The 15,956-nt window shown below is 56.3% G+C and overlaps 2 protein-coding genes across 2 annotated transcripts; one reads left to right on the plus strand and one right to left on the minus strand.

Annotated features, from left to right (window-relative positions):
- Positions 1-5,160: 5,160 nt before the first annotated feature.
- On the plus strand, positions 5,161-11,583 carry CCDC120 (coiled-coil domain containing 120). The gene is made up of 10 exons (XM_052663548.1): positions 5,161-5,214; positions 5,342-5,432; positions 5,572-5,705; positions 6,363-6,503; positions 7,080-7,377; positions 7,863-7,925; positions 8,218-8,392; positions 8,529-8,627; positions 9,818-10,732; positions 11,225-11,583. The coding sequence occupies exons 1-10, from the start codon at positions 5,161-5,163 to the stop codon at positions 11,337-11,339; spliced, it is 2,085 nt and encodes a 694-aa protein (XP_052519508.1). The 3' UTR covers positions 11,340-11,583.
- Positions 11,584-13,431: 1,848 nt separating this feature from the next.
- Positions 13,432-15,858, minus strand: PRAF2 (PRA1 domain family member 2). The gene is made up of 3 exons (XM_052663157.1): positions 15,431-15,858; positions 14,192-14,409; positions 13,432-13,755 (listed from the first exon to the last, which is right to left on the minus strand). The coding sequence occupies exons 1-3, from the start codon at positions 15,607-15,609 to the stop codon at positions 13,616-13,618; spliced, it is 537 nt and encodes a 178-aa protein (XP_052519117.1). The 5' UTR covers positions 15,610-15,858; the 3' UTR covers positions 13,432-13,615.
- Between the last annotated feature and the right edge of the window lie 98 nt (positions 15,859-15,956).

Here is a 15,956-nt window from a genome sequence, read left to right on the forward strand (position 1 = left end):
TGTTGTTCCATATCCAGTTCTAACTGTTGCTTCCTGACCTGCATACAGATTTCTCAGGAGGCAGGTCAGGTGGTCTGGTATTCCCATCTCTTTTAAGAATTTTCCACAGTTTGTTGTGATCCACATAGTCAAAGGCTTTGGCGTAGTCAATGAAGCAGAAGTAGGTGTTTTTCTGGAACTCTCTTGCTTTTTCTTGATCCAACGGATGTGGCAATTTGATCTCTGGTTCCTCTGCCTCTTCTAAATCCAGCTTGAATACCTGGAAGTTCACAGTTCATATACTGTTGAAGCCCAGCTTGGAGAATTTTGAGCATTACTTTGCTAGCATGTGAGATGAGGTAGTGTGTGGTAGTTTGTGCGGTAGTTTGAGCATTCTTTGGCATTGCCTTTCTTTGGGATTGGAATGAAAACTGACCTTTTCCAGTCCTGTGGCCACTGCTGAGTTTTCCAAATTTGCTGGCATGTTGAGTGCAGCATTTTTCACAGCATCGTCTTTCAGGATTTGAAATAGCTTAACTGGAATTCCATCACCTCCACTAGCTTTGTTCGTAGTGATGCTTCCTAAGGCCCACTTGACTTCCCATTCCAGGATGTCTGGCTCTAGGTGAGTGATCACACCATCGTGGTTATCTGGGTCATGAGGATCTTTTTTGTATAGTTCTTCTGTGTATTCTTGCCACCTCTTCTTAATATCTTCTGCTTCTGTTCGGTCCATACCATTTCTGTCCTTTACTGTGCCCATCTTTGTCTTGTGGGGGCTGTTAAAAGTCATGGACAAGGCCAATGATGTGTGTGGGTGACTCCGCCCTGCCTTGCCCAAGAGCCCCAGTTACCTGCTCTTCCCTTCTGACTCTCGTCCCAACCCACCTCTGCCTGAGTTTATTATGTAGTTATTAGCAATTGTGAATGACATGGTGTGAGTTTCCTTGCATTTTGAAATGTCTTCCGAAGTTACTTTGGCCTCCGTTGGTTGGCTGTGTTTGCGCCATTTACCCGTTTTCCAGATGTGGAAACCTAAGCCTTGAGACTCAGTCTGCATCGCTGGCCAGATACCCTGTCCCTCTCAGCCCTGAATTTATAAATATCCCCCTTCTGAGCATCCTTGGTGTCCCACAACACAGGGGCTTGGGGGCCATGGCTGAGAGGACACTCCCCACCAACACTCAGCTGCCCAGCTTGTGGCTTCTGCCTCCATCAGCCCCAGGCAGTAAAGGGAGGGAGAAGGGGGGTGATGAAAGTGGCCTTTGTGTCCCATGCCGGAAATCTCACAGCCAGGAAGAAAGGTGGGCAGGGTAGCAGGAGGCCTGTAGCGTGCACGTGGGGCGTTGCTGATACAGAGCAAGTTCCTTTCCAGCCTGTGCCCACCTGTCAAGTGGGGAGGGAGCTTTCCTCATTCTGCTCTTTCACATCATGGCATGGGCTGCTGTCGGGGCCTGGGCTGGGCTTGGGCCCTGAGGGCACAGAGCAGATGGTCCCTAATGGAACTCAGGATGTGTGTGGGGTGTGCCAGGGCAGGCCCAAAGCCCAGGTGGTGGTGTAGGGGAAACAGTCGGTCCATCAGTCTGATCCATCGCAGAGACTGATAGCCTCCCATTTCCTTGACTCCTGGCCAGAAATGCCCCAGGGGGTGGGGGAGACCCAGCCTGGATATGAAGTGTGAACCGCCCCTACTCCTCCTCCCCTGCAGGAGTTGCCTCTGTCAACCTGCAATCCAGCACCCCGCCCCTGCAGTTCTGATTGTAGCTGCTCTCACGCCTCTGTGATCAGAGTTGGGCCTCTTCACCTGTGCGGGGAGGCCCCCCGCTTTCATCTCTCCAAGCTGGCTCTGTGGAGCTGGGTCTGTGCCATCCTCTCAGGTGTGTAGGGGTTGGGGGGGTGGTTAAACCACTGGTGTGTTTCTGCCCTTTGCTGGGATGATTTCTTGTGGCGCTGCAGAAGGTTGTAGGGTCCTGAGACATGGTCTCTCTTAGAAAAGTGGACCTCGTTTGTCCCACTTTGGGAAACTGTTACCTCAACGAGGGTGGGAATTGCCTTCTGACCTTTTCCCACACCTGCCTCGCCTTGGGAGGAAAGGGTAAAGGATATCCAGAAAGTGATGGGTGCTGCCACAAGAGGCACACACCCATTGCGCACCCAAATCCTTCTGTGTGCTTAGCCTCTCCCCAGACCTCCAGCCTTCGGCTCCTAGGGTGGGCAGAATTGAATCTGGGCACTTGGGCAGCACCAGAGGCAGCTACCACTCCCACGACCATTAGCCCTTCCTCCTCGGTCCTCTGCTAGGTATATGGGGTAAAGGGGGAGGTCCAGGCTCTCTTCTTGGCCATGCTGGACTCCCGGGGGAGACATGACTCCAAGACAGCTCTTAAGGGTGACCCAAGCCCTGGTGTCAGGCAGGCAAGGGTTAAAAGGTATGGGCTGGCCCAGTCCCTGGCCAGGTAGGCTGGGCCATTACCTAATGGGAGGTGGCCTAGGCATCCGCCACTGGGCTCACCACTTATTGCCACTACCAGCGGGAGCAGGGCCTTGTCGAAGCAACTTTTTTTTTTGAGGTACCTGAGGCCACCCCACAGCACCTCTCTGACGGGTGAGCACCCGGGAGCAGTGGGGCCAGGGGCAAGGGGTGAGGGGAGAAGGGTATGGGTATGCTGAAGTTCCCTGCCGGAGTGAGGTTTGTGTGAGAGGCACAACCAAGAAGGAGGGCCTGGCTAAAGGGGCAAAGCCTAAAATGTCCAATTTCCTTTCCTGGCATGCAGCCAGTTCCTTGCTGGAAGTGGATGAGGGGAAGGAACGAGGGAGAAGAGAAGCTGGCACCCTATTAGCAGAAGAGCGCCCCTTCTCCACTGCCTCCTACTTCCTGTCCCCTTTCCTCCACTGCCGGGGTAGCCCCTGCCCTCCTTCAACCCAGGGCTCAGCCCCCTAGGAAAGCGTAGACTGGGGTATTGAGAACTGCCTCCCACACCTGTCTGCTCACCACCCCTATCTGTCCCCCTAGAGGGGGCCCCGGGGGAACCTCTTGGGCAGTGTGGGGAACGGTGCAATACATCAGGAGTTGTTATTTGCTCCAGAGATGGCAGGATGTAGAAATGGGGGTCCCACTGAGGTGTTGGGGTGCCACCCAGGTGAGGTGTCTTGGTTGTAAACAGTCATTACAGCCAGGAATTTCTTTCTCGGCTGTGGTGTCAGAAGGGCAGACCTGAAAAACCTGCTGGGCCCGCCGCCTCTGGGTGTGTGTGGGGGCCCTTTGCAGCTCTCACTGCAGCCCATCCTCAGATAGGACAGGGACACAGGGTCACCAGTGGGGAGACCCAGGGGCTGGTTGGGAGTGTGTCGGGGAGGGAGCTGCTGGGATCCCCTCTTTCTCACCATCCTTGGGTGGGAACCAGGCTGCCCCAGGCCCCCAGGCCAGTGTGGAGAGGGTAGGCGAGTGGAGGCAGAGGCTTGGGAGCGGGTGTGAGAGTGTGGGGGTGTGGGGCGTTGACCTGTGTCTAACCTGCCTGATGACCCCATGACTCAGGCCCTAGCTATGTCCCTGAGGTCAGGCTGACAGGGTGTGGAGTCGGGGTTCCTGTCTGGACCCCGTGTGGACTTCCAGGATGCCACAAGCTCTACAAGCTCCCAGGGAAAGAAGGCTGAGGGAGATGGAAGGAAGATGAAGCAGCCCAGTGTGGGATGGAGGAGTGATCCTGGTGAATGGGCCCATTGGGGAGGAATTGAGGCTCCTGTTGGGGTTAAGGAAGGTTTAGGGGAGCCTTCCTCAAACCCAAATGGGAGCTGAGGAAGAAGGAACCCCTGGAGCCAAGGAGCAGAGGAATCTAAGCTGGGACTTAAGGAAAGCCTGCCATGCCAGGCAATGTCAGCCCTTGGAAGCTGACTGCTGCCTGGGGGTGCAAAATAGCTTTAGGGACTGACCCCGCCCCTGATTTTGAGGATTAGGAACCCCTGCTTTGTTGGAGGGGCATAGACCCCAAGAGGTGGGTGAGAGGCCTGCTGAGAAACTGCTGGCACCCTATTAGCAGCTTGGCCATGTACTCCAAGATACACATACAGAAGGGGCTTGAACCCACCCCACCAAGGGTGCCTGGGTCTTCTCCACACCTGGCCACCACGTGACGACAAGCTGGGGATTGCGGAGGCAGGTAGAGATGGAACCTCTATAGCCTCAGGAGGTCCCCCCAGTCGCCTGCTGCCGAGGTCAGACCAGGTGGTGGGAGGTGATGTCACCTAGCTACCCAGCTGGGGACTGAGCAGGCTGTGGGAGGGAGGGAGCAAACTCCAAAGGAAGGGATGAGGACAGGGCTGGCAACCAGCCAAGGCCAGCTCCATGGTCAACCAGGATGTCTGGGGCCGAGAAGGAGGCAGTCGCTTGTTATCTGCAGCTGTGGACTTTGCCACTCCCAGTCCTGGCAGGGTGACTTCCCTATGCCTCTGCGGGACAGGCTGGCATGCTGGGTGGGGCTGGATGGGTCCTGAGGCCAAGTGAACGCTTTTGCTCCTGCACCAGGGCCACAGGACGGAGTTGGGACAAGGAGTTTGCAGTCATTCTTTTATTCACCCAGCAGACACTCCCTTGAGCACTTACTGTGTGCCCGGAAGTATTCTGAATGCCAGAGTTACTGATAACATTTTCTGTTCTCATAAAGGTACAAGGGAGGCATAGTCTTGACATAGTGTGGGGCCCACCTCTGGAAATCACACTGAAGCCCCAGAATATAAGAGAACCAGGGGCTGGAGTGGCCGGAGGGGAAAGTGCACTCCAGACAGCAGCCGCAGCCTGCGCAAAGGCCTGGAACCCTGATGGGCTGAGAGGTTATGAGGGATTCGTGAGGTTCAGCACCTCTGGGGAGGGAGAGTGTTGGACCAGAGGGTGGGCCTGGCTACATCCTTAGCTGTAGGCAGATTATTTCATCTCTTTGTGTCTTACTCGTATCTCTAAAATGGAGGTAATAATGGTCACAGAAACTGCCATCGCAGGGTGGTTGTGAGGATTAAATGTGACATATAAGGTAACCAGATGCTTAATAAAGGCCCACTGTTGTTCTAGTTGGTTGCATCTGTACTGTTAATTCTCCTTTCCCAGGCAAGACTCCTGACGGTGGCCCATGGGCCTCTGAGGAGGTGTTGTAAGTCTGCCCAGCTCCCCACTTGCTGTGCTCCCACTCAATGGGAAGGGAACCAAGGTACCCGGGCCTTGACATTGGCACAGATTCTGAGAGGGCAGGCCAAGCAGGTGGGTGGGGTCAGGGTCCTCCTTATTCCAGCTGGGGCACGGGCACCTGGGTAGGGGTGGAGGGTGGGGGCGCATGCTGGATGATCCCCAGTGGCTCCCCTGCATCACTGCTAGGCCTTGTCCAGCCATCAGTCACGGCATCCTGACAGCTTCAGGATGGAAGTCAAAGGTCAGCTGATCAGCTCTCCCACCTTCAACGCCTCAGGTCGGTGTCTGGTTCCCCTTCTGCTGCCTCCTCCCCTGCTCTGAGTTACCACTCGCCTGTGTGGGAAGGAGTGGGCCCTGGCCCCACAGCTGCTCCAAGATGCCCCCCACCCCCTGATCTTCACTCCTTCTGTGTCCAGCTGCCCTGTTTGGAGAGGCTGCCCCCCAGATGAAGTCAGAACGTCTACGGAGTCTGCTCGACCGGCAGCGGGCCCTGCAGGAGGCCCTGAGCCTGAAACTTCAGGAGCTGAGGAAAGTGTGTCTCCAGGAGGCGGTGAGGGCCTGAACCTAAGGGCGTCTGTGGTGGGAGGAGGGAGGTGAGGAGCAGGGACGAGGTAGGCAGACTGAGGCGCTTGTCTGAGCTGGAGATTCCCCAAAGCTCAGCTTGGATGTCTTCGAATACGGTAATATTTTACCACAATCCCTTATCCACAATTTGAAATCCAAAAAAGAAGAAGAAGAAAAGCCTCAAAGACAAAAGAAGTTATTTCCCAAACGTGGCAGTAAAACCTGACCAGAAGTGACATGGGCTGATTTATAGTTTCGATTCACCTCTCTCGCTGCGAATGTCCACACAGTTTGCCAGAAACGGTAATGCGGTTCAGAGCATGCAGCCCAGGCCCTGAAGGGAGTGTCATATAATATGTAGTATACAGACGGTGTCACCTTTATAAAAACCGTGAGATTCTGGATTCCAAAGCAGGCTTCCCTGCCTCCCATGCCCACTGGCCCTGGGCTTTGGGCCACGGAGGGGCTGAGAGTGTGCCACACACCCACCTGGTGGAGAATTAGGAAGAGGAAGAGAAATAACAGGTGTGGGCGCTGAGCAGGGCTGGGCTGCTAGTGGGACTTCTGTACCTTCGTGTCATGACTGCTTTGCCCCATCCCCCCAACTAACCCTTGGTAGTCTTCAATCCCTGACCCCACCCAGGAGCTGACTGGCCAGTTGCCTCCCGAGTGCCCACTGGAGCCTGGTGAACGACCCCAGTTGGTCCGCCGGCGTCCCCCTGCAGCCCGCGCCTACCCTCCACCGCACCCCAACCCAGCACACCACTCCACGTGCCCCACCGAGGTGAGCTGATGGGCACGCCGAACAAGGCAGGGGTGGGACAGGATCCCAGAGGAAGCTGAGAGGGGCTTATGGCCAGGGAAAGGAGAGACTAAGGCTTCCCTGGTGGCTCAGAATCCACCTGCAATATGGGAGACCTGGTTTCCATCCCTGGGTGGGGAAGATCCCCTGGAGAAGGGAACAGCTACCCCCTCCAGTATTCTTGCCTGGAGAATCTCATGGACAGAGGAGCCTGCTGGGCTATAGTCCATAGGGTCACAAAGAGTGGGACACAACTGAGCACCTTTCACTTTCACTCTCAAGGTGGGGAGGGAAGGAGCCTAAGGGAGGTGGCTTCCAGGTCTGAGAGAAGATGCTGGTTCCTAACTGTCAGGATAAGCCTTTCCCCCTGCCCCAGGAAGATGAGCAGGTGCAGCTCTAATGCACACAAACCCTGCCCCCAGAGGAACAGTAGGTGCCCCCAGGAGGAGCGGGCCCCACCCCCAGCCTATCCAGACTCTGACACCGCCTGGTCCTGGTGCCTGGCATTTCCATTTCCAACATCTGGTCCTGTCGCACTCTCTCGGGTGGGCCCCGCAGGAGCTGGCGCTTGAGGCCCTGGAGCGAGAGGTGTCTGTGCAACAGCAGATCGCCGCAGCTGCCCGCCGCCTGGCCTTGGCCCCTGAGCTCAGTGCTGAGCAGCGCCGGCGCCGGCGCCAAGTCCAGGCAGATGCCCTTCGGAGGTTGCACGAGCTGGAGGAGCAGCTTGGGGAGGTCCGGGCCCGCCTTGGCCTCTCGGGGGTCCCGCCATCCCAGCCCCTGCCCCTGTCCACCGGAGGAGCCGTTATCACCGCCCAGGGAGTCTGCCTGGGCACGCGCCTCGCTCAGCTCAGCCATGGTGAGCTCAGGCCCTGTTATCCCACCGACGAGAGCGGGAAGGTGGGCACTGGCTAAGGGGCCTGGCAGGGGTGGAGCTGATGAGCAGCCAGTGAAGATTGGGGGAGGTAGGCAGGACTTAGGGGACCCTAGCTGTGAGAGGAATTGTAGGCTACTCCCAGGAAAGGGTGGGGACATTGGGAATAGGCCTCAGGCAAGTGAGGGACAGGGCCTTCCCTGGCGGTCCAGTGGTCAAGGCTCTGCACTTCCACTGCAGGGGGCACAAGTTTGATCTCTGGTATAAAAACTAAGATCCCTCATGCCACTCAGTGCAGCCCAACAACAACAACAAAAAAAGTGAGGGACTCAGCCCCTGGTGGTCTTGGATTTAGGTAAAGGTGGATTCTTGGGAAGTGTGCCAGGTGGGGAGGAGACGGTCCAGTGGTGTAAGGGGGTGGCACCCAGGCCTTGCATTGATAAGCCTGGGTCTCTGCTTTTCACCTGTAGAGGATGTTGTTCTGCACTCGGAGAGCAGCTCCCTCTCAGAGTCTGGGGCCAGCCACGATAATGGTGAGAACCCTTGTCCAGTAAATTCTCCCGTGCTCTGACGCATCGCCCCTGCCCACCCTCTTCAGCTCCTCTTTAGCCACACCCCATCCTCTGGCGGAGCTCCCACCTCCTTCACCTCACCACCCTCTCCCCTGTCTCTCCTATCAGCCCCAGTTCCTGCCTGCCTCCCTTGGTTCCTCCTCTACCTGTCCTACCCTGCTTAGCCCTCTGCACCTCCCTAGCCCCTGCCCTTGGCTTTGTCCACAACCCTCCCATTGAATCCCCCCTCCACCATTTTCTCCCTTCTGCTCAGAGGAGCCCCGTGGCTGCTTCCCTCTGGCTGAGCGCCCCTCACCGCCCAAGGCCTGGGACCAGCTGCGGGCAGTCTCTGGGGGCAGCCCTGAGCGGCGAACCCCGTGGAAACCACCCCCATCAGATCTTTATGGGGATCTGAAGGGCCGGCGAAACTCTGTGGCCAGCCCCACCAGGTGAGGGTGAGCCCCTCCACTCCTTCCGCACAGCCAGGAGTGGGGGCTGAGCCTGGGTGGGCAGGAGGACCTGCTGGGAGGTACGGTCTCTAACCTGGCCCCCACCCCCACCCTGGGCCCGCATGTCTCTGTCTAGCCCTACACGCTCACTGCCCAGGAGTGCCTCCAGTTTTGAGGGGCGAAGTGTGCCTGCTACTCCCGTCCTCACCCGGGGCGCTGGCCCCCAGCTCTGCAAGTAAGTGGACTCTAAGGGTGAGTTTGAGGACCAGAGGAGGGAACTGGTAGTTCTAACAGGGGGTACCGGGGAGAGTATTTGGGTTCCAAGAGTGTAGGACATGAAAGACTGAGCTTTGAATCCATCAGTTTTATTCTGATTTTCTGTGTAGGTTGTATGAAGAAGCAAGAATTTTATTTATGCTTCAGAACTTTTGTTCATAATGCATCCTATTACATGATAAAGAAATATAGGTAAAATATATTTTGGAATATGCCATACATAATGTATGTGTAATGTCACATTATAAATAAATTTTTTAATTGACCAAAAAAAGAAAAGAAAGGCTGAGCTTTGAAAGTTGAATAGGAGTTGTCTTGGTGCTATATGAGCACCCCCAGCCAACCCCTGCCTTGGAGAAAGAGGGTGGGGATTTGGGGCAGAAGCATTGAAGTTTGAGTATGGGCTTTTCTGTGCATTTTGGGCAAGTCATTTCCCTTCTCTGAATCTTGGTCTCCTCATTTGTAAAACAGGCATATCAATATCTGTCTCTGGAAGAGGCTGTAGGCATAAATGAATTCTGGTTAACATGTGCTGCATACCTACCATCTGCTAGGAATCAGTCCTTTACTTGGTATCAAACTCATTTAGTTATCACAACATCCCTATGAGGTAGATGCCGTTATTCTCATTTTAGAGATAAGAAACCCGAGACACAGGTTAACTAACTTGTTGGTAAACCAAAGACCTGGTATTTGAACCCAGACAAATTTGACTCAAGAGTCCGTGCTTTTAACCATGGTAGTCTCCTAGTCCTTAAACAAATTCGTACTTACCAAGTGCCTACTTTTTCCAGGCTGTGAACAAAAGTCCCCATCCTTGTGACGCTTGCATTCTATGAATAGTGACCTCCCCTGCTAGCATTTCCTCTGGAGTCCCTTGCTTCCATCTCCCTCGGAGCTTAACAGCCCCAGGCACCCCATACATTTTCAACCCCTCTGCTCCCCAGTCCTGGCTAGGGCCTCTGCTGCTCTTAATGTGCCACTCCCTAATGCCTTTACACCCCATTTCTAGTCCGGGGCCCATTTTGGAGTGTGAAAATGAAGGCCCAGAGAAAGGCGTGTGTTGGGGGAGGGGTTGCGGAGCGTGCTTATCCCGTCTGCCTGATATTTCTGACCCTTCTCCCATCACCCCCACCTCTGTGCCCCTAGACCTGAAGGCCTCCATTCTCGCCAGTGGTCCAGCAGCCAGGACTCCCAGATGGGCTTCCCACGGGTGGACCCTGTCTCCGACCGCACCTCCCTCTTCGCAGCTCGCACCCGCCGCAGCAATAGCTCCGAGGCCCTGCTGGTTGACCGGGCAGCGGGTGGGGGAGCTGGGTCCCCGCCCGCACCTCTGGTTCCCCCTGCCACCGGTCCCCCAGTCTGCAAGAGCAGTGAGGTGCTATATGAGCGCCCCCAGCCAACCCCTGCCTTCTCCTCCCGCACGGCTGGCCTCCCAGACCCTCCCCGGGCTGCCCGGCCCAGCTCAGCCGCACCGGCCTCCCGCGGGCCCCCCCGGCTCCCACCCGTGTGTGGGGACTTCCTCTTGGACTATTCCCTGGACCGGGGCCTGCCCCGTGGGGGCAGCGGGACAGGCTGGGGGGAGCTGTTGCCGACAGCTGAGGTTCCAGGACCCCTCTCCCGCCGCGATGGGCTCGTCGCCATGCTTCCAGGCCCACCGCCTGTGTATGCAGCTGACGGCAGCAGCCCCCTCCTCCGCAGCAAGGACCCCCATAGCCGTGCCCCCCGCACCAAGCCCTGTGGTCTGCCCCTGGAGGCTGCCGAGGGCCTGGAGGCGCATCCCAACCCTCTGCTGTGGATGCCCCCACCCGCCCGTATCCCCTCGGCCGGTGAGCGCAGCGGCCACAAGAACCTTGCCCTGGAGGGGCTGCGGGACTGGTACATCCGGAACTCGGGACTGGCCTCGGGGCCCCAGCGCCGGCCTGGGCTCCCTCACATGGGCCCGCAGCACCCGCCCTTCCTTCATGCCCGCTGCTATGAGGTGGGCCAGGCACTGTACGGGGCCCCCAGCCAGGCGCCGCTCCCACACTCGAGGAGTTTCACGGCGCCCCCTGTCTCCGGCAGGTATGGGGGGTGTTTTTACTGATGGGTAGGGGTCTCTTGAGGCAGATGGCAAAGGTGTCCAGGCCAAGGAGCAGCTAGTCATGGTAGCTAATGACAGGGACCACGAAAGAAGTAGCTGCAGCCTTGGCCTGTGGTCCCTGGGCTCTGCCTGACCCGCATTAATTCGTGGGGCCTCGGCAGAGGGGTATCTTGGGCCCCGGTAGCAGCAGTTCTTCACCGAACTATTCAAGAGTTGTAATAGTTGAACAGCCAGTGCATGTCAGCTAAAAATGAGCCTTGAAACTAGGGTGCTGGGAGGAAGGGCTGTCCTGTGCCCCTTGCCTTTCTCTTCCTCTTTTCACCGCACCCCGCACCTGCGAGCCTAAAGGTACTCTCCTGTGCCTGTTTCCACCTCTTTAACGAGCCTCTTTTCCTCTTTCTGTGTCTTGTCCGTCTTTTCCTCTGTCCGGTCTTCCCACCCTGTCTTCTGGATTCCTGCTACCCCTTCTAAAGATACTACGCGGATTTCCTGTACCCCCCGGAGCTGAGCGCTCGTTTAAGTGACCTGACGCTAGAGGGGGAGCAGTCCTCCGGTTCTGACCCCCAGACCCCGGGAACACTGGTCTGACCCCTTCTGACATGCCCCTTATTGGCCTGGGCAAGACTCCAGTTTGGGGAGTGCACAGCTGACCTCGCTGAGCCCTGGGATAGGGTTGCTGTCACTCCTGGTGGTGGGCACCAACCTGATCATCCAAGGCCCCTGGCTCCCCGTGGGCCCATAAAGGTGTCTGACACCCTGCATCTCCTTTCATGCTGTGCTGGGGACTGGGGGCCTTCTGCCAGGTTAAAAGAGAGGAGGTGATGGAGACTCCAAGCCCCTTCCTCCATTTCTGTTTACAGTTGTGATTTAGGTATTCACTGTCCTCCCCCAACACTAGACATTTTATAAAAAGGGAAACTGTGATCTCATCCTGGTTGGGTTCATTCCTGTCCCTGTGCCCAGCCTGCTCCATTCAGGAACCCCCTCCACAAAATGGACCAGATAGGGTCTTGGGGCCCAATTTAGGGCAGTCAGGAGACTGATGTGAACAGAACTCCCTGCCATCCATCCACTGGGACAATTTTTTCTTGGCAGAGGTGCCCACATTTGGAAGGAATGAAGTCTCTGCCCACATGTGGAAGGACTGAAGTCTGGGTGGGAGGCTTGGGTTCATTTTCCCTTCCCCAGGGGTGCCTGAAGGTGCCCCAGACCCTGTCTGTCTGTGCCCGCTGTCTCTGCCCACAGAATCAGATGGCTCAGCCTTTGGTGGCAGCCTCTGCCCTCTTCCCAATCAGGAAGCCCCACAGGAGGACCAAAGGGCAGAGCCATTGGGTATTTTGTGTCCTGGAATGCTGCGGTGGTGGAACCTAGCATCTGGTAGATGCCAATGAAATCCTCAAGTGACGTCTTGCCACTGGCTCCATCGCATCTTCTTGGCTTTCCTTCCATCCACCACTTTTAAAAAAAAATTCCACACAAGCTGTGTTTTCTATGATACCTTTCTGTGACTTTCTGAAGCTGGAGGTTCCTCTACCCCCTTTACCTGGTGTGAAAACTTTTCTTTTTGTACCAATGGATCTGGACCCAAAACACTACCACATTGGAAGGGGATTTCTATAATAAATGTGTAAACTGAACCCATGTATTGCTTCCCTATCTGCCTTGCCTTGGGGGCCCACATCTTTACCTAAGATGACATTTTAACAAGAAAAAATATATATATAGCACTGTGGAAACAGCCTTTGATAATGTAATCTGCTTTGGTTTTACTTGCTTTGTGATGTGGGGCAACTTCTTTGCCTGTCCATGCCCAGATTCCTAGGCAAGAGCCCTTAGAGAAACAAATGATGGCAGCAAACACTCCTTGCCCTTAACTCCCTGTGTGTTAATGCCACTCTAGGGATTCCCTGGTGGAACAGTGGTTAGGACCCTGCACTTTCACTGTTGGAGGGCCAAGTTCAACCCCTGGTCAGGGAATTTAGATCCCACAAGCTGCTCAGCACTGAAAAAAAAAAAAAAAAAAAAAACGCCACTCCAGAGGTAATAGATTTGAGAAAGGAACTGAAAGCTAGTCTTTTCAGCTCACATATGTGACAGACTCAGTCAGAAAAGTCTCCAGCAGAATTGAAAAGCAGGTCACTTCTGGCCATTGAAACACACAGACTACCCAAGAGGCCCAAATTGACTTGAGCAATGCAACAGCCTTTATTGTTGCAGCAATACTGCTATATATGCCCTATTCTTGGTCAGGGCTACCCCCACACCACCCCACCCCACAGTCCTTGTCACTGTGGAATTTCTCGGGGAAGTGGCAGAACTCCTAAGCAGAGCTGGAGGGAGGCAAGTGGGACTGGTGAGTGTTGGGGTCACCTGGGACCAAGGGTTCAATGGGGTCAGGATACCTGAATCCTCTACCCTGATGGGGGCTGAGAACACTTGGATCCTGGGTTCAAAGCTGGGGTGGGGTCTGGAAAAGCCTTGGTTCAGGGTTCAGGATTTGAGAATGCCTTGGTCCCAGACCCCAGCTTTGGGACTGAGCATGGAGGATAGATGGGTCCCAGATTGGGGTTGGGGGTGTGGGCCTAGAATTTGAGGTTGGCTATGGATGCTCTGGTCTCCAACTCTCAGTTTTGGGCTGGATGTGTCTCTGGGTCCAAGTTCAGGGCTGGGAAGACTCTGGTTTCCTAAAATGGGGGGTGGGGGTGGGTATGAGGGAATATCCCAGTTTGGGATCTGGGGAAAGGGTTGCAGTTGTCTTTTGAACTGGGTGGGAGGCTCCTATTTTAAGGGTTGGGCAAGGGCTCTGGGTTCCGGCCGGGGTGGGGATGGCATTCTCCATGCCTTTGGGTACAGATCCTAGGCCCCTAGGATCCAGCCTCCTGTTCTTGTCCCAGCGCCTCCAGTAGCAGCCCCATTGGTGTCCGCTTGAGACCAATGCTCTCGATCTTGTTCTCAATCTTGTTCTTGAGGTTGCGCAGGCGCAGTGACGCATGCACCAGGATCACTGTGGGCAATACCGAGAGGAAGTGGGGTCAGTGGGATGGGACATCTGCCTTTAGCTAATGGGGGGCCAGAGAAAGGAACTGGAACACTGGCAGACCAACGGAATGGTCGGTAGCCAGGTCGCCTTCAAACCCTGCTAATATGGCAGAGTAATACGTTTCACAACAGGGGCGTGGCCAGAAGGGTGCACAGCAATGGGGACGTGGCCGGCGGAAGGCACTTCATACCCGCAGTGACGCCCAGAAAGGCGGGTAGTAAGAGGGGCGTTCCCAGAGAGGGGCTCAAAGCCAGGGAAGGCGCTTTGTAAGGGACGGGTGTGGCCTTGCCCGCCGGGTATCCCAGCCCCCTCTCAGCCCAGGAACCGGGGTAAGACGGGCCTGGCGCCGTTCGCGAGCGCTGGCTGTCTTTCCGGTTATCTCAGGGTAGTGAAGACTCACGAAGCACTGGCCCGGCGATGCTGAGCAGGAAGGTGCCAGCGCCGCCCGCGGCCCAGAGAACGAGGAAGCCGACGGCAAGCACTGCGGCCAGGCAGGCGGCTGGGTGGCTGCGACGGCAGCGGCGCACGGCGGCTCGATTCTCAGCCGCGCACACCAGCATGCCAAGGGCCACCGCCACTACCAGCGCGCTTAGGAGGGTGTGCAGCGGGCGCACGTACCTGTGGGGACAATGGAACTAAGCTAGCCCCCGGGCAGGCGGGGAGAGGGCCTCCCAGACCACCGTCCACCAAAGCCTGGATGGGCCCCAAGAGCTTTAGTTTGTTCCCACCTCTACCCCTGCTCTGGATCCTCCCGCTCAGCAAATACTCCCGCCATCCCTGTTCCCACTTCTGGGAGCCCTGGGCTCCCCTGTGGGTCTTTTTTTTTTTTTTAAATCAATCCTACAGTCCCATCTTCCTGCAGCCTTTCTCTGCTCTTTCCTTCTGACTCTGCCCACCCCCGCCGCAGAACCCACTCCAGCCGCACCTCCCCATTCCAAGCCTGACCCCAAACCCACTCTTTCCAGTCCTATTTCCATACATTTCCCACTCCCCAAGCCCAGAGTCCCTTCCAGACTTCCTGTCTTTGAAATTCCCCCTCCAGGCTCCCATTTCCTAGAGATTCCTCCCTCCATCATTGCTAGAACCCCTTCCAGGCTTTCAGTACCACTGTTAACTTCCAATCCTGACCAAGTCCTTCCTCTGGGTTCTCCATCTGTCCCTCGTCTCAGGCCTTCCATCCTGGGGTCCTTCCTCATAACTCAAGTTTCCCAACTAGTACCTGCTCCTGGAGCATTCCAATTATAGCCAGGTTCCAAGTCCAGATCCTCCACAAGTCCACTCTTCAACTTGACCAAGTCCAGCCCCTGTCTCTGCAGTAAATTGTTCAAGGCCACCTAAAGCTGGTCCCATCACCCCTCAGGCAGTCACGTCCCAATTTCAGGCCCTCCTTATCTTCAGATCCACACTTAACCCTGCCCCCGCAGGACCTATTCCAGCCGACCCTCCCATCCCAACCTGTCCCTAAACCTTTGCAAAGGCCCAGCCCTCTTCGAGGGCTTCTGTCACCCAGTTTCCCCCCCAGTTCCTCATACTACTGAATTCGCCCTTCAAGGTCTTGCATCCCTCTAAAAATCCAGCGGGCCCACCCTCCATGCCAGTGGGCATCCCCGGCCAACCGGCGCCTCCCTCCCTCCCTCACCCGGCCAAAGCGAGACCAAGGCCGAAGCAGATAAGGTAGTTGGTTTGGTAGTAGAGGAGGTTGTTGATGACGCGGTGGCACCATCGCTGTGGGTCGCAAGGATCCGGGGCCACCAGACGCGCCGACCCCAAAACGAAGTCGTCCAAGGGGCGTAGCGGCGGCAGCCGCACCTCCGACATCCTGCCTGTCGATGTAGCTGGACCAGAGAAGCGGTCGGACTACAACACCCGTACCACCCCGCGCCAACACGAGGCACACCGGGAAATGAAGTCTGGATCCTGCAGCCGCTACCCGGACGACCCAGTGACTGCGCATGTGCATCGATGCACGTGACCGGAAGTGCAGGCAACAAACCGGAACTGTAGGGTAGTGGGGGCTGCCGGGAAATTAAGTCTTCGCCATGGGGCGAGACATTCCCATCCACCCCCACGCGGGGGCGCCACAGGGCCGGTTGTGGGAGATGCTGGCTGTTCTGGCACCCAGTAGCCAGATCTTAAAGAACACGCAGAGACTGTCAGAAGGACCT

Source organism: Budorcas taxicolor, chromosome X (assembly GCF_023091745.1).
Source record: "Budorcas taxicolor isolate Tak-1 chromosome X, Takin1.1, whole genome shotgun sequence".
NCBI classification, from domain to species: Eukaryota; Metazoa; Chordata; class Mammalia; order Artiodactyla; family Bovidae; genus Budorcas; species Budorcas taxicolor.

Bases quoted from the DNA above. Each gene is read 5' to 3' on its own strand.
- CCDC120 (XM_052663548.1), top strand. From the start codon at position 5,161: ATGGGAAGGGAACCAAGGTACCCGGGCCTTGACATTGGCACAGATTCT. The intron at 7,926-8,217 runs GTGAGAACCCTT...CCTTCTGCTCAG, and splicing joins TGGGGCCAGCCACGATAATG to AGGAGCCCCGTGGCTGCTTC. The intron at 8,393-8,528 runs GTGAGGGTGAGC...GTCTCTGTCTAG, and splicing joins TCTGTGGCCAGCCCCACCAG to CCCTACACGCTCACTGCCCA.
- PRAF2 (XM_052663157.1), bottom strand. From the start codon at position 15,609: ATGTCGGAGGTGCGGCTGCCGCCGCTACGCCCCTTGGACGACTTCGTT. The intron at 14,410-15,430 runs GTGAGGGAGGGA...TTGTCCCCACAG, and splicing joins CTTGGTCTCGCTTTGGCCGG to GTACGTGCGCCCGCTGCACA. The intron at 13,756-14,191 runs GTGAGTCTTCAC...TATTGCCCACAG, and splicing joins CATCGCCGGGCCAGTGCTTC to TGATCCTGGTGCATGCGTCA.